A 20158-nucleotide genomic window follows, 5' to 3' on the forward strand; every position below is an offset into this window, starting at 1 on the left:
CAACAAGAGAGGTGAGTGCCCAGCACCCGCTGGGTCCTGGGGCCTGGCTCACTTGCACTGACCTGTGTTGTGGTTTAAGCTGAACCCAGGACAACCTGCAAAGACGCTGTGGCAAGCAGGGGCCAGGCTTGGCGTGGAGGTGCTCGTGACTTGGGGTAGAGGGTGCCCGTGGTGTGAACTGAGGCATTCAGCTCCCAGGCTGTGCTTCTAGAACTGACTTCAAAGCCAGAGAGCCTGGGAGAAGAGATGGACATCTCCCTTCCTTTAAACTTTCCAGCTGTAGCCAAATGCTGCCGCATCACCTCGCATGGGTGTCTTCTCCTTTCCCTCCAGCTTGCTTCTGGAAATACTGTGTCACCAAGTGAGGGGTTCAGGAGGAGCTCTGCCGGCCACATCCTGCCACTGGGATCCCAGCGCCTTCCACCCGCACACTACCCTGCACCCGTGGTGGGCTGGATGCACTGAGCTGTGAAAGGGCTCCGGTCCCCTGTGGGGAAAGGGGAGAGGGTCTGCAGCAGAGGAGGGGTGTTGTGGGGCAGGGGAAGAGTGCCATGAGGATCCGAGGTGCAGGACAGTGCTTCTCCCATAAAGCAGCCCTCCAGGACTCCTGGCAAGGCAGAGCTGCCACCGTGGCCTGGCAGGGAAGTGCCAGCTGTTGGCAGGAGCTAAATAAACCCCTCACACCAGAGCAGCATCCTGTGGTTACTCATTCACCGCATCCTCCCAGCGCCACGTGCAGGGCAAGGGCCCCTGTCTGTGCACGTGCCCCGTGAGGAGACATCTCTCCCATGGGACAGGGTTTCCCTGCTCAGCACCCTCCCTGCCTGGTTGCTGCAGCTCTTGCTCTGACACTACGCAACCGAGGCGTATTAAAATAAAGTTTATTGCTGTTCTTAGATTAAAAAACCCAAACAAACCAAACCCCACTGATAACAAAACCAGTCCCCAAACCCAGTGCTATGAAAGGCAGGCTTGCAAGGACACACCTTTAAGTGCAAAGAGGGAAGTGGCAGTGAGGGCCGGAGGGGTTCTGCTGCAGCCCTGCAGGACCCACCGTGCTCACTGTACAGTATTGTTTTGCCCACGGGCTGGCTGGGGTGGGGAGGGGGGGTTGACTGAGCTCACAGGCACTGGCAGGAGCCCTGGGGGAGCTGAGGGTATCGGGTGGGAAGGATGGGGTGTCGTGGCTGTGTGGAGCGGCTTTGATTCCTTTTGCATCAGCAGTGCCAGACAGGAAGGCACAGTGCTGAGCCAGGAAGCACCAAACCTGACCCCGTGTCTCCTACCGACACAGCGCTCTATAGAGCAGCTTTTGCCTCTTGGGCTGTCCAGTAGCAGGATGTGGAAACCAGATGGATTCTGTACCCTGTGTGCCTCACCTTGCAGTTGGGCACCTGAAGTGCTGGTGGGGACTGAGGTGGAGCTACATTAGCACACGGCTGCACCTCCTGCAGCATCTTGCAAGGCATGGAGAGGTTTCTTAGCTCACAGGAGCCACATGGGACCTTGCAGCAAGCAGCGCATGGCCCTGGGTTCTGGCATGCAGGGGAGGAAAACCCCTATCCTCAGCCCTCCATCCTCAGCCCTTTGCATGCCTCTGCACCCCCGTTCCCTCCCACAACAGGTCCTGGCACTTTCACACGGGGCACCATCCTCCTGCTCCCATGTCCTAATGGGCAGTAGGATGCATGTTAGGACTCCTGAGCAGTGAGAACAATGTGTCACTGCAACAAACTACTTGGGACGGAGCCTTTCAGTTCTTCAGATGGAGCCTGGATGCCATGGTGGAAGAAAGGGCTTGCCCAAATGCAGGCTGCAGGGTGCTGTGCAGATGGGTGACCAGGCGAGCTCAACCAGCTCCAGCCCAGGAGGTGTGCTGGGATCCCTGTTCCCGAGCATACAGCATGGCTGAGACCGCGCAGGGCTGGCAAAGCAGCTCCAGCAGCGGATGGGGAGGCAGAGCTGGCCCAGCCATGGGGGACTCTCTCAGCTGCTCTTCCACACAGTGCTGCTGCGGCAGGCGAGCGCTCCACTTTTCCCATGACATGTGGGCACAGGCCAAGAGGCCCATTTTTGGGGAGCAGGGATGCGGTTGTGCTGTGGCCGCGCAGGGATGGGTCTGTGCTGGAGGAGCCGGAGGAGCAGCGGTGTGAAGCAAGGCACTATTTGGAAAGGCGGGAGGCAGTGCTGCCATGAGCCCCCTCTGGTCCCTGCCTTGCGGAGGGAGGTGGGTGCCCCCCGCAGGTTAGGTCATCTTCCTGGCCACGCTGGCATAGGTGTGCTCGATCTCCTCATCTGCAGGACATGTGTGGCTGAACTCATCGCAGGCATATGCATTGGTGAGGTAGCGCCACACTCCTGTCATGTCTGCCGGGATCTCAAAGTTGCGGTACTTTTTGGCTGCAATCTGGAGAGAAGAGAGGAGGAGGCTGAGACATTTCAAGCCTGGGGAGGATCCACTCTTTGGGACAAATACAGGAGCTCCGGTTCCTGTTTGCATCCCCCTGCCTTGTCACCCTCCCTTGGGGTGGGTGTCCCCGCTGCAGCCCCAGGACTGTGCCATTACCTTGATGATATGCAGTTTGGGCAGGAGGTTGCAGTCAGCCAGCGTTAGGTGGTCTCCATCCAGAAACCTCCTCTTGGAGATGGTGACATCTTCCACACTGTCCTGGTCGATCTCGTCGGGGAGAGGTGTGTTCAGGTAAATGTCCAGGCGCTGGAACTCCCGCAGCAGGGCCTTCTCGAAGCCTGGATGCATGGGGGACAGGCGCCATGATCTGAGTCCGCAGGGCTACACTGGTGCCGTGCACCCCTGCACCCTGGCCAGAGCCTCTGCTCCCAGGGGACCACACCAGCATCAGCCCACGCTCCTCTCCCCAGCGCCTGCACACGGGGCCATTAGCCTCACGGAGCGCGGGGCTGCCTTCGCCCTTCCTGCCTGCTCCTCTGCTCACCAGGGAGGCTTTGGTGGGGAAGGCAGTGCGACCCCTCACCTGCAGGTTAACCTCACCCAGATGCAAACAAAAGCATCTCTCCACCCAGCAAGGCAGATCATGGTGTTTCTTACTGATATTCGCTTCCTTGCGTGGGTTCTTGACATACGCCGAGAACTTGGCAAAGATGTCGCTCCCCACATCGAAGGACTCCTTGTACTTAGGGCTGAGGCGTGGATACCTTCAAAGAGACACTTGTGTCAGCGTGAGTGAGGATGGAGGCAGGATTCGGCCCTGTGGTTCCCAGGTGAGTTATGCCCTGTGTGTCATGGGACCCGAGCATTTGCTCCCACTGTTTTCCACTCCAGCCCATCCCAGACCCCTCCCCTTGCAGCCCAACCCACTGCCTTCCCCAGGGGATGCAGCCCCCCAGCACTGCCATCCATGTCCCTGTGGAGCCGGGTGCTGGGTGCTTGGTGGGAGCCAGCCCCGTCCCACGCTGCTCTGGGAACCTCCCAGTGCCATGCCTCGGTTTCCCAATCTGCCCAGCACTGCACAATGCTGCGGCGTGCCTGGCAGTCCCAGAGGGGAAGGAGGGAGCTTGAGATTACATGGGTGGGCCCAGGGTCTGCTCCAGGAACTCCTCAATCTTGATGAAGTCTGTTTTCAGCTCCTTGTTGAAAAGCAAGAAGGGTGGGTTGGTGCCCGGTGCTAAGTCCTTCAACTCTTCAGGTTTCCTGGAGTGGAGGAAACAAGTGGGCTCCATGCCTGCAGCCTCCCCATGGTGAACAGGCCAGGCTGAGGTGTGGCTGTGGTTGGGGCAAGTACTGGGAGCACCCCCACTTTCATGCGCCGCAGGGTTTGGGGGCTGAGAAGCGCTCCCCAGTCTCTCGGTCTGCCCTGCAGCGCCTCAGGCTTGTACCCACGTCTGGAGCACAGGGGTTCCTGTGCCACGAACACGGCTGGAGCTCTGTGCTGGCCCCCCTGCAGCACCCAATGGTGAGGACCATCACCCCATCCCTCTGGCATGCTGGCTGCGGGGCGAGAGCAATGGAGCTGAGCCGGGGTGTCTCGCCCCACTGCTGGCCCAGGGCTGGGCCGTGGAGCTGCTCACCTGGTCATGTCCACTGTGGTGACGTTGAACTTGACACCTTTCAGCCACAGCACCATGAAGAGGCGCTGGCAGAAGGGGCAGTTCCCAATGTTCTCTCCATCCAGACCAGCCTGCAGAGGAAGAAGAGAAATGGGGATTTAGTGCCTGGGCTGGGCTCTGGTGCGATGCCTGGAGGTGGAGAGCCTCTGGAGCTGGTCTCAGGAGGAAGGCACACAGAGGACCGGACCAGCACCCTGGCACTGCATGCTGCAGGTACCCAGCCCAGCGCCAGGGCTCACTCGGCTGCAGGATCCGTCCTCTGAGCCGTGACCGTGCTGCTGCTGGGAAGATCGGAGAGCATCTTCAGGATGCCTAGGGTCGGATCCTTCCCAGAAACATGAGATAAAGCCAGGAGGAGGAGGCAGGGGAAGGAGAGTGGCTGCTGGTGGATGGGGAGGAAGGGAGGGTCCACTTGGCCAGGAGGCCAGGCTGGAGAGGGCAGCGAGACAGGAAATGTGCTCATGTTTGCCAGGAAAAGAGCAGTTTGTTTTCATGTGCTGTTAGCATCTGCCTCCAGTTCTGTGTGTGTTTAACAAACCCAGGCGTGATTTCCCCAGGGCTGATAATGGCCAAGAACCACCCAAGCAGCATCCTGGGCCTCAGGGCAAAAGGCTTAGGGGTGGCAGGGCTGAGCAGTGGTGGATCTGTGCTGCCATCCCACGCAGCATCAGTGGGGAATGGAGCCATGTGTCAGCTCCTAAAGCTTCAGTCATGTGCAGACAGTCCCTTTCAACCCCTCTGCATGGACACAGCTGCATCATCTCAGTGCTCGGGGGGCTGCTCTGTGACCAGGATGGGGGTCAAACAGCAGTGGGGAAGCAAGGAGCTTGGACAACCTGTCTGTGTCCCAGCAGGGCTCCCTCATCAGCCTCTCAACCAGATGACGCCCATTCAGCAATCCTAAGGGAAAGCAGCAGCAGGTGGAGCAAAGCCCATTTCCTTGCTATGTAGCAGGTGAAAATACCCTTTGCAAAAAGGATTAAGACTCCTTATGAGGAATTTGGCTAAGAGGAATGGAGCACATTCCCTCCACCTCCCCACCAAAGTGCATGAAAATGGGTACAGATGCTGCTGGGAGAGGGAAGTTGGTAAAATGGCTCACAGGAAACCCAACTTCTTTGAGAGCATTCGTCAGTTCCTCAGCTGCACATGAAGCACGACCCTGCATCATGTGCACATGGCGTCCTGCTGGTGGCAGGAGCAGCAGCGTGGCCACGCCGGCTCCTTCACAAGGGATGCTGCTCCCACAGCACCCCGGCGGGAGGCACGAGCCCTGGCCCTGCGCTGGACCTAGAGGTCAGCCGGGGAGCTGAAGCACAGGGGCTGAGCAGGAAGGTGATGGGAGCTGGGAGGATCTGGGCTGTGCAAGTCAAGCAGCAGCAGTAACGTCCAGGATGGGCAGCTGGAGGTGGCTCCAGGGCTTGCACCTCACTGGGGCCCCAAAGACAGGCTGGTTGAGGATGCTTCATTAGCAAAGATGTGGACACCTGTACCTGGCTCTGCTGGGCTGGAGGCAAATGCCACAAGTCACCTGCCTGTACCTACAGAAACCTGTGGGCTGTGGAGTGCTCGGCTTCTCCAGGAGAGACGCACCAGCCTCAAACTCACCCTACGGGAGATGCTAAACTGATCAAACCAACCCCCCAGTGCTCTGAGGGCTCCGCTGGAGGTGATGTCCTCTTTTCTACCGTGCCAACACCTTCTAATCCTTTCAGGGGAATGAAAATGACTTCTTAACCAGTGTTTCCTATGCTCAGCTGTTGTCCTGAAATGATGCTCCTGAGAAAGGAAGTGGGAACTAAGAAACAGATTCTGGGATGTACCCAGAAGTGAAGCTGAATTCACACAGGAAGCTTTTTGTTGGCTTATTAATAGAAACACTCCTGGGAAGCTGCTGCCTGGGAGTGTCCCAGGTCAGCTTATAACCTTATAATAACAGGTTCCTTTGGTAAGGGATAAGGTTGTGTACTGGATGTCCTGCAAGGGAGCACAGCCACAAGGACTCCCTGCTGGCACCAGAGCAGGGCACTCTGCCACAGGGAGAGCACTGGGAACCAGGGCACTCAGGGAGAGGGGCTGGGGACACTCGCAGCCACACGCTGTCCCTCCCCAGCAGCTTCCCTCTGCAACGGTGGGGAAGTCATCACCCTTCGCTTCCGCCTCTGCAAAGCCTCTGCCCCTGCTCCCCCCCACCCCCGGCTCCAGCAGGGACCGGGGTGCAGAGCTGGCAGCCCCCACACTGACCTTCCTCACTCTTTTCCCCTCCAGATGATGGATAAACCCAGCACTGGCTGGCGCAGCATCTCCAAGGAGGGGCAGGTTTCTAGCCTCAGCTCTCTGAGGCCTCATGAAGCTGCATTAAAACCCAAAGTTACTTGGCAGTTCCTGTGGTTTCCCGCCCAGTGAAACAGCATGAAATGTGGTGAGAGGAGGGAGCAGCTCTGCGTGCCTGGGGCAATACAAAGGGCTCAGCACCCATCAGGACCTGCCCACGGTTCCTGCAGCCACCCCAAAGCCCAGGGAGCAGCCCTGGGACAGCTAAATGCCTCGTGAGTCTGAGGGGCAGAGGTTCCTCTGGGCGGGGAGAGCCCCACAGCCATGGGATGATGCTCTCATCGGAACCACTGCAGGGTGAAAAATTGCCAGCCCCCTGGGGACCTCCTGCCGCAGCCTGAAGGTGATGCAGGACCTGCTTCACAGCCTCCCTGTCCTCGCCAAGTTAACTGCAGCATTTGCCAGAGTGAAAGCCAGGCAGGGGCAGCGTGTAGGTGGGTGCCTGGGGGAGCACCACCTCCTCCTGTGACTTATGGCTGTCACGCTGATGATTTATGACTGTCACAAGCTGATTTATGGCTGCCTCAGGGCAGACCCCAGCCCAGATGAGGTGCAAGGCACGATTGCATGGGCGGGTGACTTTGGTAAAACTGGGTGATGAATGGGAGGAGGAGAAGGCACAGCATCACTTTGTCTAGTAACAGACAAGCCAGAAGGGTTTTTTCGTGCTAAATTAAGGCACAGGGGAAGTCCTGAGGGTGATGCTGCTTTGTTTTCAGTTTCCCTTCCCTCTGAAAGCCCCTGGAACGTGCAGCCGCCATTGCAGTCACCTTGTGTGTTGTTTTCTGCTTCTCCCCGGCCACCCCAGGAACAAGTGGTGCTAAGAAGGGAATTCAAGACCCCAATTACTTTCACCAAGAAAACACACTTGTCTGGCTCAGGCACTCGTCTGAGCTCAGTGCCTGGCAAGCACAGCCACGGCCACAGTCTTGGCAAAGGGATGGGGACATTCCTTCCACAGAGTCTCAGGTGATCCTTTCCAACACATATTCCCAAGTACTACCCAAGCAGAGCTCTGCATGGTGTCCAATGTTGCCAGGCGCCTATGCTGGAGATGCCAGTGCCTCTGGTCAGGCACTGCAGTGCTTCCAGACACCGAGCTGCCCTGGGAGAGGAACGAAGCCCACCAAAATGAGTAGCTACAGGGAAACGGCCCTTGAACCATGATGAGGTGGCACAGGGAGGCTTCACTCCCATTGGCCACTGCCACTTTACAGCATGTCCTGGGGCCCCACTGACATCGCTGCTGGCACATGTGGGTACCAGCCACCAGCGCTGGTTCCTCTTTTCCTGCACACCACATGGCCACTGTGAATATTTTGAACTCGAGTGTTAAAATGTTCCTGGGGAAGTGTTCAGAAAATTGCTGATCAGGGAATTTCCAGCTAGTAACCCCCCAACCTGCTCTGTGAGGCTGCACCATCCCTCCCACTTTGGGCACCCACCGGCTCTCCGGGCTGGGCGCTCTGTTTCGCAACCCTGACCCACAGGAGAAGCTGAGGTGGCTGCTCAGCCCTCCCGCTCACTTCTCCCCAGTGGTGGCTCCTCTTATCTGGGTGTGAGAGGCACGTGTGTGCCCACTCCCCTGTCACACCAGCTGCCAGCTAGCAGCACTGCTCCCTGGATACAAGACCAGGGCATCCTGCAGGATGCTAGTGTGACACCCACTGGTGCCTGCACCGGGTGGCCTCCCCAGGGCACCCGCTCAGCTGCCTTCGTGGCCAGGGATCCCAAACTTGGTTCCTGTCTCCAGCCTCCCGAGACGTGAAGACACCCCCGAATTCCCACTGCCCGCACCCAGCTGGATCCTGGTGAGGATGAGCCTGCAGGGAACTGCCAAAGAGCAACCATCCCCTCGGGGACCCACCTTCACAAACAGCTCGATCTCAGGCTCCTCGGTGGCGCTGTGCTGCCGACTCTCCATCCCAGCGGCGTGGGGAGGAATCACTCACTGCTGTGCTGAGTTGGTCTGTCCTCTGTGGAGCACAGGCAAGGAAGGCTTTCAGAGGGCTGTCGAGCACCTCGGCTGTGCTTGCACACGCTCGCGGAGGGCCAGGGCTTGCCCTTTCCTTCCTTTTGAAGCGGGGAGGAGCAACGGGGTGTGCGCCTGCCAGGACCTGCCGCCGGGGAGGGGGAAGCTGTGAGGCCTCCCAGCCGTGACTCAGCACGGGTCTATCTGGACGCATTCATGGGTCCCCTTCCAGTCTATCGCACCCGCCCAGGCGCTGCTCTGGTGCCTCAGAGCCCTGGGCTGGCACCCCCAGCACCGCTGCCATCACCTCCCTCCCAGCTGGGAATGGGAGGGGTTGCAGGGGAAGCATCTCTCCCGTCACTCCTCGTGCTGCTCTGCTCTGGTCATGCCCCTTCACCATTCTCCCACCCCTGTGCCCAGACACCAGAGCCCAGATCTCACTGGTTCTTTGTCTCTTTCAGGTGAACCGAGCTGGCACCTTCCCACTGCCTCCCCAAGGGCATGGGTCCCCTTCCTGCCCACACCACCAGGGCGGGCTCCTCCAGGCACCCCTGGTTGGAAGGAGCCAGGCACAGGCCTCAGCAGGGCTGCAGAGCAGCCCAGGAGGGCACAGGGGGAACCCCAGAGCACTGCTAGCAGCAGCCCAGCTGGGGCGGTGCATGGCAGGATGATGGGATGTATCCAGGGCTGACCCCCGCCAGGGCCCCCCCTTTCCTGGAATTTGGTCTGTGTCACAGGAAGGATGACCGCTTGCTTTCCTCCCCAGGATGGGAGGGAAGCGTTCGCCATCAGATCATCCTGGCTGCGGGCCCAGTGGAGACGGCTTCCCAGCACCCACGGGCTTAACTCCTCTCTTGGGCAAGCCCCGTCTCACGCCTTGGGACCCTGTAACTGGTACCGAGCTTTGCATGAAATGGGGATCCCAATTCAGCCCCCCTCCCCGCCCCAGCTTGGGTAAGCTCAGGCTTTCCTAAAAATCATCAAACCCTGATAAGAAAGTGTCCACCCAAAGCAATCAATCAGGCTGGGAAAGGATTGTGCAGGCTCCCAGGGGAGTGTCCCCAAGGGAGATGTTTCTCCTTAGTCCTGCTGCACAGCCCAGAGCGGTGCTCACACTGAGGGATGCACAGGGAGCGGGGAGCTGGGGGGCATTTTTCTCCCTTCCCTATCAAAGCATTTGGAGGACTTGACACTCCGCCTGATGGGACAGGAAACTGCTCGATGAGTGAGAGGGGTGAATTAACAGCACTGTGAGCGACAAGTGCAGCCACAGCAGCACCCCCAATGCCCATCCCATTGCCCGCACCCAGCTATGGACCCCTGGGTGATGTGTGCCAGTCCCTGCTACTGCCCCAGCCTCAAGGATGCTGAGCCTGTGGGAGCTGCGCCGGCTCCTGACACTGCCGGCTGCTGCTTGCGACTGACCTCAGCCAGACACGTCACCCCAAGCCATCAGCTGAAGCAGCAGGCAGGGGTTTAACTGCTGTGGTATGGGGCATGGTCCGGTGCCCTCCTCATGGGATGTTGGAGTGCCCGATATCCGTCCCTGCAGACGCTCTGGGGGCAGAAGGGCAGCAGTGAAGAGGACCCTGCCCACAGTGGGTTTTGCAGGGAGGGTGTTTGCCCTTTACGCAGGAGCAGCTGCCCCAGGAGGCACTCAGGCAGCCCTTCCCTTCCTCCTCAGAAGGCCAAGATGGAGATCATGGCACACATGCATCCGGACTTCGGCCTCTCTGTGTCCATGCAAAAGTAGGAGGCACGCTGGAAACCTCATCAAGCCCCTGGGGGAAACAAAGGGGTTGCCGGCTGCCAGTGACAGTGGTGCCAAGGCACAGCACTGCTTGTGCCTCTGGGAACAGGTCCCTCCGTCCCTCCCCACGCGGGGGGGGTGTCCCTGTGCTGAGCGTGCCTCAGCTGCCCGGAGCAGTCCCTCGCCCCAGCAGCATACACAGAGCGGGCACAGAGGCGCCCACCCGGCTGCAGTGCTTGGGCAGGGCACAGAAGCGAGCCATTGTCCCCGCGCTGCCCGCCTGACGCCAGCCACCACTGTCACCGCACTGCAGCCAGCAGCACTTGTGCCATGGCCGGGCTGGTGGGGCAAGCAGCATCCCTGGTCCTCCTCTGCCTGGCCACGGGGCTGGAGGCCAGCCCAGAGCTCTCCGGTGAGTCGGGGCACAGGCAGGGGGATGAGGGATGCTGGGGACGGTGCGACAGGCGGGTGAGGCAAGAGCAGGTTGGTGGGGTTGGGACAACACGTGAGGTACCAACTGGCAAAGACCAGAGGGAGTTTGCCAAAAAGAAATTGGGGTTTCGTATCCTTGCCACTGCAGGGTTGGGTCTAAAAACACCCTGTACGTGTCCCACAGCCCTGGTGTGAGCGAGGGGGCTGCTTCCCGCACTGCTACTGCTGTGCTCCCTTGGACAGTTTGGAGACAGAAATGCAAAACACCAAATCGTAAGGCAGTCCCCAAGCTTTCCTGAGTCCCCCGTGCACAGATGTGATGCTCATGGCCTTGGGTGGTGTGTAAAGCTGAAGACTCCTGGAGCACCCAGGGCTTCCGTGCAAGCCTTTGCTGCTCTGAAAAAGTGAGGGCAGAGATGGGCTGAAGCTCTACTCAGTTCCTGGCTGGAGCTGGCGGCTGTGGTCCCCATCCAGAGCCACCCATGAGGAGGGGGCTGCAAGATGCACTGCCAAAGGATGCAGACAGACCCTCTCCCCAAGGCCAGCACTGGTAGCCAAGGCAGAATTTTGGGATCTCTTGTGCCACTGTGCTTGAGATAGTCAGGGGAGTGCAGGCAGAAACCAGCCCTGCAGCGCTTCACCTCCGATAGCCCAGCACGGAGCCGCTGAGCTGCAGCGTGGGTGCTGAGAAGGTGGAGGAAGAGGATGTGATTTCATCTGGGCAGAGCTGACGGCACAGCTGCACGAGCAGGGACTGAGTCAGCTGCACTGAAATCGCTCACAGTCTGCCTGCAGCCTCCTCACCATGGCTTCACCCAAAAAAAACGTCTTCACAAGAGCTCACTGCCCCAAAGCAGTGCAATGGAGCAGCAGAGGAGGGTGCCCTGCTGCAGGACTGGATTTGGGGAAACCCATTTCTCCCCCTGTTCCTCACCCGTGTCCCTCAGCCCACTGTGCCCTGGCTGCCTGGGCACCAGCTGCCTCAGTGATGGTCAGGCAGGGCTGGAGATGGTGCCAGGCAGAAGCCGGGTGGCTCTGGAGCCTGCATGTGAGCCTGGCTGCCGCCATGAGCATGGAGCTGCTGCTTCCGTGGGTGCAGAGAAGGAGATGGGGCCAGCATGGTCCTGGGATGGGTCCCTGTGCCTTGAGGCCCACAGCACCCCACGATGTGGAGCAACCAGAGGAGAGGTGCAGGACAGAGTTTGTGCTGCCCCCCTCCGTGTGGGCACTGCACCCCAAGGGGCTGATACAGCTCTGATGTGCCCTCCACGGAGCATCTTTGCATGTCACGGGAGCTCTGACATGGCTAAGACAGCCTGTCTCCTCCCATCCACCCTCCTCTGCCTCTCCCTTCCCCTCTCCTCCAGCACTCAGAGGAGCAGGCAAGGGCTCACCTGCACAGGGCTGCAGCCTTTCCCCTCACTCATCCCATTCTTGCAAGGAGAAAGATTAACCCAAATTAACTCCCAGCAGCTCACAGCTGCATCCCTGGCTGCTCCTGGGGCAGGATGCCAGCCGCAGGGGACAGAGGGTTCACGGCAGCAAGGGAGGGGAAAGGGGCCCTTTGTGCAGCTGAGCCTGGCACCGGTTTTCAGAGGGACAGAGGGAGAAGCACGGGACTGGATGCTGGAGCTCCCACCTCCTTGTGTTGGTCTGGGGGAGTTTGACACACTGCGGGCTGGGGTTGGGGTGTATGTCCTGCCCTGGACCCCAGCACAGGGCTGGGATGCGAGTCCCTCCAAGGACTCCACAGCTAGGGGCCCTTTGTGCAGCTGAGCCTGGCACCGGTTTGCAGAGGGACAGAGGGAGAAGCACGGGACTGGATGCTGGAGCTCCCACCTCCTTGTGTTGGTCTGGGGGAGTTTGACACACTGCGGGCTGGGGTTGGGGTGTATGTCCTGCCCTGGACCCCAGCACAGGGCTGGGATGCGAGTCCCTCCAAGGACTCCACAGCTGAGGACTGGGGTCTGTGACACAAACTAGGCAGGATTAGAAGGGAGAATTCAGGGACAGAAGGGGCCAGTTCCCATTGGAAAGACAATGGACTGGGAATGGCTAGCAATGATGCACTGGGCTTCTCTGGCAGAGACACGGGGTCAGCTGGGCTCAGAGGATGACTTGGTAGCTCACATCCATTCACACCAACTCAGCCAACTGCAGCAGCCCACAGTGGCCACTGGACCCTTCCCTGCTCCAGCTCATGGCTTGACATCATGTCACAGAAAGCATCCTTCTCTTCCTGCTCTGGCAATAATCTCTGGGTGACCATTTCTGGCTCATCCTTGCTCAGTGTTCACCGTGTCTCCATATCTAACCTGATTTTCTCTAAACCTTTGACCACCTCATGGGATTCTTCTGTACTCATTTTTCCTGACCTGTCAACCTGCCTCCAGCTTTCACTTCCCTTTGCTAACCAGCCCGGCTGCTCCATGCTGCTTTCCAGCCCCTTGGCTGCAATGTTGGATGTGAGATTTGCTGTGAGTCCACCCTGCTCCTGTTTGCCCCATATGCTCCCAGCCCAGGGTGCCCCCACTGCCACCAGATGCCAGGAGCACAGCACCACCACCGCTGTGCTCCAGCGACCCCTGGCCAACACCACCATGCTCTCCCTCCTCAGGGTACCTGCGCAAGGTGCTGAGGAACCACACCACACACACCTGCGATGGTGAGCAGCTCCTCATCGTCTGCCCTCGCAGGACCACCATCAGCATCCTCGGAGCCTTCTATGGGCGTCGCGTGCCCAGCCCCAACCTCTGCCCCAGCCCTGGCAATGCTTCCCAGGAGAGCACCGAGTGTGTGTCCGCCACGGCCCACCTGGTAAGGGCAGGGTCTTGGGGACCGGGACCCACCCCACTCCTTCTCTGGGCCACTGGGTTGCCTGCTTTGACTGGGCGGCTGTGGCCCAAGGGAGGCTGCTGCCATTGGCATCGGGATTCACCCATGGGTTCCCTTCCTGGGAGGGTTTTTGGGAGATGAGGGTGCCCAAGACCTTCTGCAGTGGGTTGCAGGGCAGGCAGGAAGCGCTGCTGTGTCCTGAGCTGGCTTCTGGAGTAATCCCACAGGATGCAGCCAGCTGCAACCCTGGCAACTGGGCTGGGTCCTGGCAGTTGGGTGGCAGGCTGGGGACACGGGACAAGCTCAAGAGGGGTCAGCACAGAACCCGGCTATTCCCAGGCGAGGAGAAGCACTTGTCCCGCTGGCAGCACCCCGGAAGCAGGTTCATGAAGGAGGCCCAATGGAGAGTCTCTGGCTGGCAGTAGCTGGTGCACGAAGGGAAGACGGGCAGGGCACAGGGAGGGGGCAGCAGGAGGGTCCCTCGATGGGGACATGGTTTCACATGCTGCTTTTCTATTCTGGTTCCAGCTCCTTGCTAGAGCTGGGACCTGCAAAACTGCAGCAAACCCAGCTGCATGCATCTGCCCGTGGGGAAGGGGAACGTGGAGTTTGAGAAGAGGAACAAGAGCTGAGGGGCCAGTTCCCTGCTCTAGGTGGTCGTGACGCTTTGCTGCCCTGTCCTGCTCCAGCTGTAGGCCCCCTTCTGGCATCCTGTATGTCCCAGAAGCTCTGCAAGGGCCGAGCTGGACCATGCCAGCCACACAAATCATCCTGCAGGGTCCCCCAGGCTTGTGTGTCAAGCACAGGGTGAAGGATATGACCCAGCAGAGATGTTTGGAGACCAAGGAGACGGACTTGGCCCATCATGGCGACTGGTGGGATCCCAGCTGTAGGGCAATCCACTTCCCGGGGGGATGCTGGGGGCAGGGACAACGGCCCCGCGGGCTGCCCGAGCCCAGAGCCACCGGGTGGGCAGCGGCAAAGGGCACCCAGTGCCAGAGACATCTGGTGGCCGCATGTGTGCATTACACGGAGCGGCGTCAGGATGCACGCGTGTTGCACAGGGCTGTGGTACGGTGCACGCTGCCCGTGTTGCACACTCGTCGCACGGTGCAGCGCTGGCGCGCTGGCTGTGCTGGCACGCAGCTCTGTGCGGGTGCAGGGGACTGGTTCAGGAGCCAACACGAGGAGCAGGGGGATTGCGGCTCGGGGGGGGAGCAGCCATGGGACATCTCTGCAGGGGGGAAGCTGTTTGTCTGAGTATGGTGGTGGCACCGGGGCAGCGAGAACAGCCTCAGGACTCCTTACCCACCTTCTTGTCTGTCCTGCTTTGCTCTCCAGAAGCTGCTGGCTGAGTGTCAGGACCAGCAGTGGTGCCAGTTCTCGGTGCACAGCCAAGTCTTTGGGCCAGACCCGTGCCCGGGCACACACAAGTACCTCATCGTTTCCTACAAGTGCCGGCCAGGTAAGGTGGAGCAGGGTCTGGGCAATGCTGCAAGGGCCTCTCCCCAGCCTCAGCTGCTTGGGAAGGTCAGAGAGGGGAGCTGAGATGCTCCTGCACCTTGCGGCCCTCCTGCAGCACTGCCCAAGGGCTGGTCTCACACCCGCGGCTGGGCTGAGGGAGGGAGGCTGTAGGTGGCTCGGAATGCAGTGGGACACTCCGCGGTGTCACTCCCCAGGGAACCATCGGGTCAAGACTGTGTGTGAGAATGACAAGCTGAGGCTGCAGTGCCGGTCAAAATCCGTGCTGGCCATTTATTCTGCCAATTACGGACGATTCCTGCGGGGCAAACCAGAGTGCGATGCCCTGAACGCTGCGGGACCCCACATAGGTATGCCAGATGAATCGAGACAGAGAAATAGGGACAGAAGCCAGGCAGAGAGCACGGCACAAGTATGGCATCAGGCTGCTCCTGTGCCTCTCAGTGCCCCACAGGCAGGGGCAGGCAGGTCTGCCCACAGGTCCACGTCCCATGTCTTTGCAGAGTGCTTGGCTCCAGATGCCCTGCGGAGGGTCTCCAGGAAGTGCCACCGCAGGGGGAACTGCACAGTGGCTGCTGACCAGGCCACTTTCGGGGATCCGTGCCTCCCTGGCACAAAGAAACAGCTACGAGTGTCCTACACCTGTGGTGAGAGCCACCACAGGGCTGGGGCCACTGGTGAGCCCCTGTCGTGCAACCCCGTGCCACGCAGGCAGGGTGCGGGGCTGCTGGGCACACAGAGGGCTTGCTGGGTGATGATGCTCTGTGTGTACTCTCCTTGCAGTGCCCAAGCAGCTGCTGGAGGAGGTGGGCCCTGACACCTCGGACCCCTTCCTGCTCTCAGACTACATGCACGGTATCGTGAAGGGGAGGCTCTGTTAGAAGTATGGTGGCACTTGTGTCTGCACCTAGGTGAACCGGGCCTTCCATGGCCCATCTGTGTCTGTGGTACCCACCACTGGGACACGCCCTGCAGCTCCACCCCAGCATCACAGTCCCATGGCTACCACCACCCATCAGTCAGTGCCCACATCTGAGCAGCTGCAGAGATGTGGTCTGCTTGGAGCTGAGGAGAGGGGGACCCACTGGGAGCATCCTGCAGGCAGAGGAGCGCTTGTGCAGGAAGGAAGGAGAGTGGCGTGGGGACGGGGACAGGCAGCCAGCAGCAGGGCGCTGGGGAGCACCTTGTGCCTCAGCTCACGTCCCCTTGTCCACTACAGGTGGCTGGTACAAAGGGCCCAGGTTCTCCAGGCTCCGGGAAGACCGGATGATTTTTACTAGCTCTCTGGCAGCTTTTGCCCACCTCTGGGGTACGTGCGTTCCCCGGTTCTCACACAGCACCCAGGGGAGCGGGACAGGCTTGGGAGGGTGTCTCAGGGCCCGTGGTGGCCCTCACTCAGCCCTGGCTTGAGCACCCATCCTGGTCTGGGGGCACATGGACAGGAGCTCGGAGGTGGAATGAGCCCTGGGGTCCTGCACCACAGGTGGTTGCAGTGCTGCTGAGGTCCTGCCCACAGACCTTCCTTCTCGACTGGCACCGGCTGGGTATCCTTCTTTCCTGCCCTGTCTGTGGGGGCACTGATGGAGAGCACTGCTCTGCAGGCAAAAATTTCCCTTGCCAGGGGAAATGGCTCATTTAAGTCCCCAGCAAAACAATTCCTCCCCCTGCTCTGCCTACCCTGCATCCCAATGGGGGCTTCCTATGGAGAAAGGGGCATTCTGGGACACTGGAGTGTGCTGATGATGGGTGACGCTCCCCAGTCACTGGGGCAGAGTCAGCCCTGGCTGCTGGGGGCATCCCTGCTCCCCTCCTCTTCCTGCCCAGCAGAGGGGGGTTTCCAGGCACTGGTACCTGCAGGCCGCAGAAGCAGTTTGTACCCTGGTGTCTCTCTTTGCTCTTCACCCCCAGGTGTCCCAGAGAAAGTTGGCCTTTACTTTCTTTGTGGGGTCTCTGGAGGCCTCATGCTCCTGCTGTGCATTGTCAGCCCCAAAACCACCTTCCTCCAGGAGGTGGGGGAGGCTTTTAGAGACCCAGAGCTGGGCAGCAGCTCAGAGCTGAGCAGGACCAAGCTGCAGGATGAGCAGGATGAAGACCTTCATGACGACAGCTCTTCGGACTCCTCCTTCCGCCGCCTCACCCGCACCTACCGCGCCACCGACAGCATCTTCAGCCCTGAGCTGACGGCAGCCATGGAGGGAGCGGTGGAGCACCAGGGCTGCGGTGGGGAGGAGATCTGGATGCCCAAGGAGTCAAGCCCTTATGCCATCCACAAGATCAAATCAGCCACCAAATGAGAACCGGAAGAAAACGGATGAAGAGCAACGGGAGGCGGAGGCTGAGTGGGATCCAATATGGGAGAGATGGAGTTCGTGCTCCTCGGGGTGAGTGGGCATCCTGAGTAGCAGCAGGACCACAGTGGCCCCAGTGTGGCCATCAGCCCACTGCTCCACCAGACTGGAAACCTCTAACCTGTGGGTGGTAAGATGTGGTCCCTGGGTGTGATGAGGGGCTGAGGCCCTGGGGACCGCCAGCTGCTTTGCTGCAAAGACAGCACTAACCCTAAGATAACCTCCCTGTTCCTGGCTCGCGCTGGCTAGCTCTAGTACTTACCCCTGCTCAGTCAAGACCACCCTGAGCCTTTCCAGGCTGTTTGCTCCTGTTTCTTCTTGGATGCTGCTGCGTCCACCCCTGGTGCTGCCAACACGCCACAGTGCTCAGGCTGCGTGCTGACAGTCGGGATGCGGGGAGGGCACAGGCAGAGCGGGTGGGAGAGCATCACCCAGCACAGCTCTCCCGTGCCACATGCCTTGTGGCCCTGGTCCCCCGCAGTGAGCTTGGCACGGTGCTAGTGCTCTGCCACAGGCGTTGCTCCAGGCTTTCCTTCGTGCTTCCCCCACTGGCAGGGGAGCCCCAGGGGTAACTCGCTGTGGCTTTTTCCAGTAAATAAACACAACAGCCCATAGAGCAATGTCCCTCCCTGACCTCTGCCATTAATGGTGTAAATGGAGAGAAAAAGAAGCGGCAAAACTCAGCCTTCCCTGTGCAGATCAGCTCCTTGCCTCCCACCCGTGTTTCTGGCACTGGGCCACGAGGAGCAACAAGTTGGGCCTCTTTTAGCATGGGAAAGGATAAGGTTTTAGCCTGAGGAAGGGAAAGGGGGGGGGAATGGCCCATGTGGATCCCATGAATGACGCTTCCCTGCCCTCACTCCTCTTCTTGAGCCTGAGACTGTCTGGTGAGCAGACACGGAGCAAGCATCCCCAGAGGCCGTGCACAGGGGCTTGTTGTCAGTACCACAGTGCAGAGAGCCAGGCTGGGCCTGGGGGCTGCTCCAGTCCCAACAGGCAGCACAGGCTCTGCAGTGCTGTGGGAAGGAGATGCCTGGAAGCAGCGACCCAGATGTCTCCCAGTAGGGACACTCCAGGCACCAATGGTCTTGAGCTGGCATGTTAGGGGGTCTGTTTTTCCATCCATCACTGCATGTGAAGTGCTTGGGCTGGGCACAGCGAGAGAAGGCTGGGGGACACGTCAGTGCACCCCTTAATCCAGCTGGTGCTGGTGGTCTCTGGGAGCCAGGGGGCACTGGAGCCACACTGTGCTCGGCAGTGGATGCTCTCTCCTGGTGCAGAGCTGAGCACTGTGGCAATGTAGAAGCCTTGTGCTCCTGCTCCAATGGGGGGAGGGCGAGGACTGGTATCCTGCTTGATGTGGGGGCTTGCTGAGGGATGCCAGAGCCCAGGGGGAGTCTGGGGGGCTCTGGCCTCAAACTGGCCCCCAGCATGCTTAGATGATGGGCAGGACTGAGACCACAGACCTGCCTCTGTGCTTGTACAGCTGGCACAGCTCCTGCTGCAGACCCAGGGGTTTGCCTTGCAGGATCCACTTCTTGCTCCCCCACCTTTCCTCCAGTACCCCTGTGGCACGTGCGGTGCGAGCTGCAGCTCCCACAGGGGGGCTGGGCTTCCCAAGAGCCTCCTGAGGAGCACCAGCACCGTGGGGACTGGAAAATCCAGCTTCCCGCACCAAGCCTGGGCAGGATGGGCAGATGTGGACTTGCCCCAAAGCAGGCGGCTTGCCCAAGCCTCACAGAGCTGCAGGCACACCTGGATGGAGGTTTTCTGGGTGAAGATCTCATCCCACACGCCGATGCACTGTCTGTGTTTCTATCAGCAGTGGGATGTGTCTCAGCTCTGCCTGGCGAGTATGAACCCGACGCATATTTTTGGCTGGAGGATGCACTGCTCCAACATATGCAAGGAGGGGCAGACACCTGGATCCCACAGGGATCCCAGGCCAGCAGTGAGAAAACCGCAGGTAGCTCCCAGGCCAGGGGTAGCAGCGGCAGCACCACTGTAGCTGGGGCTGAAGAGGACAAGTGGATGAGGTGGAAACGGGGTGGGCTGGAGCTACAGCAGCCCTGACCTTTTCTGGGGACTGATGGTACCCGAGATCTGTGGATTAAACCATGTTTAAACCCCCACCCTCCCTGTTAGCACCTCAAAGCCATTCTGCTGCTCCTGGCTGTCAACAGCCCCAGGTCTTTCTGCTAGAGACATGGCGGAGCTGCCTGTATGTGGCCCAAGAGGCACTGCCTCACTGCAGGGAGAAAGGACTGATCCTGCCTGCATGGCCCCTGGGCAGCGGGTTTAAGTTCCTTCGGATTCTGGCACGGGGATGCTTCCCTAGCAAGGTGTTCATCAGCTCCATCTGCATCAGCAGCATGTGGGTGTGGCATTATCCCAAAGGATTTCCTTTGGTTAAGTTTGGGGATCTGGAAGATTTTGCTGGGAATCTGCCAAGGGTTTTGGGGGGCAAGGAGCTCTCTCCCTGGCCAGCATATTAAACTTATGCCCCGTTTGAGCCTGCATCCACAGCAGTGGGTTGCAGCCCTCAGAGCTCAACCAGGGGGGCTGAACTGGTGTGCCATCCCTGCCCGGCTGGGGGTGACAGATCTGCCCTAAGGCTGCGACAGCCTCGTGGTTCCTCCTTTCACCAGCAACAGATCTTTGGTAATCGACCGGTGCGGCGTGTAACCTCGTAGTGAGGCAGGTCTGGTTTGTGCCTCGGTAACTTTGACTCTGCCTCCGTAGGTTTGAATCGTTGTTCAAATGATCGTGCAGTGCAGTAACAGCGAACCTTGCACCCAACAAACCACCTTCTCACAACATCGTGTTAAAACGGCTTTGCCGATGCCTTTGACCGTGTCCTCTAAGCGACCCGAATCGCTCATTCGCAACACCGGGTCACAGGAGCTGCCAGCCCAGGGT

At 59.7% G+C, this 20158-nt stretch overlaps 2 protein-coding genes across 2 annotated transcripts; one reads left to right on the forward strand and one right to left on the reverse strand.

The window, feature by feature from the left end:
• Positions 1-2245: 2245 nt before the first annotated feature.
• CLIC2 (chloride intracellular channel 2) lies at positions 2246-8433 on the reverse strand. The gene is made up of 6 exons (XM_010009598.1): positions 8288-8433; positions 4048-4157; positions 3545-3670; positions 3068-3174; positions 2567-2748; positions 2246-2407 (listed from the first exon to the last, which is right to left on the reverse strand). Exons 1-6 carry the CDS (start codon positions 8342-8344, stop codon positions 2246-2248), a joined length of 744 nt encoding a protein of 247 aa, XP_010007900.1. The 5' UTR covers positions 8345-8433.
• A 2039-nt stretch (positions 8434-10472) lies between these two features.
• LOC104401883 (protein eva-1 homolog C-like) lies at positions 10473-17185 on the forward strand. Its single transcript, XM_010009599.1, has 8 exons — positions 10473-10554; positions 13192-13391; positions 14751-14874; positions 15089-15241; positions 15395-15538; positions 15675-15746; positions 16111-16200; positions 16800-17185. The coding sequence occupies exons 1-8, from the start codon at positions 10473-10475 to the stop codon at positions 17183-17185; spliced, it is 1251 nt and encodes a 416-aa protein (XP_010007901.1).
• The last annotated feature ends 2973 nt before the right edge of the window (positions 17186-20158 follow it).

Source organism: Nestor notabilis, unplaced genomic scaffold (genome assembly GCF_000696875.1).
Source record: "Nestor notabilis isolate BGI_N333 unplaced genomic scaffold, ASM69687v1 scaffold23352, whole genome shotgun sequence".
NCBI lineage: Eukaryota > Metazoa > Chordata > Aves > Psittaciformes > Psittacidae > Nestor > Nestor notabilis.

Bases quoted from the DNA above. Each gene is read 5' to 3' on its own strand.
- LOC104401883 (XM_010009599.1), top strand. From the start codon at position 10,473: ATGGCCGGGCTGGTGGGGCAAGCAGCATCCCTGGTCCTCCTCTGCCTG. The intron at 15,242-15,394 runs GTATGCCAGATG...ATGTCTTTGCAG, and splicing joins CGCTGCGGGACCCCACATAG to AGTGCTTGGCTCCAGATGCC. The intron at 15,747-16,110 runs GTATCGTGAAGG...TGTCCACTACAG, and splicing joins GCTCTCAGACTACATGCACG to GTGGCTGGTACAAAGGGCCC.
- CLIC2 (XM_010009598.1), bottom strand. From the start codon at position 8,344: ATGGAGAGTCGGCAGCACAGCGCCACCGAGGAGCCTGAGATCGAGCTG. The intron at 3,671-4,047 runs GTGAGCAGCTCC...CCTCCACTCCAG, and splicing joins ACCACAGTGGACATGACCAG to GAAACCTGAAGAGTTGAAGG. The intron at 3,175-3,544 runs GTAATCTCAAGC...GTCTCTTTGAAG, and splicing joins CAGACCCTGGGCCCACCCAT to GTATCCACGCCTCAGCCCTA.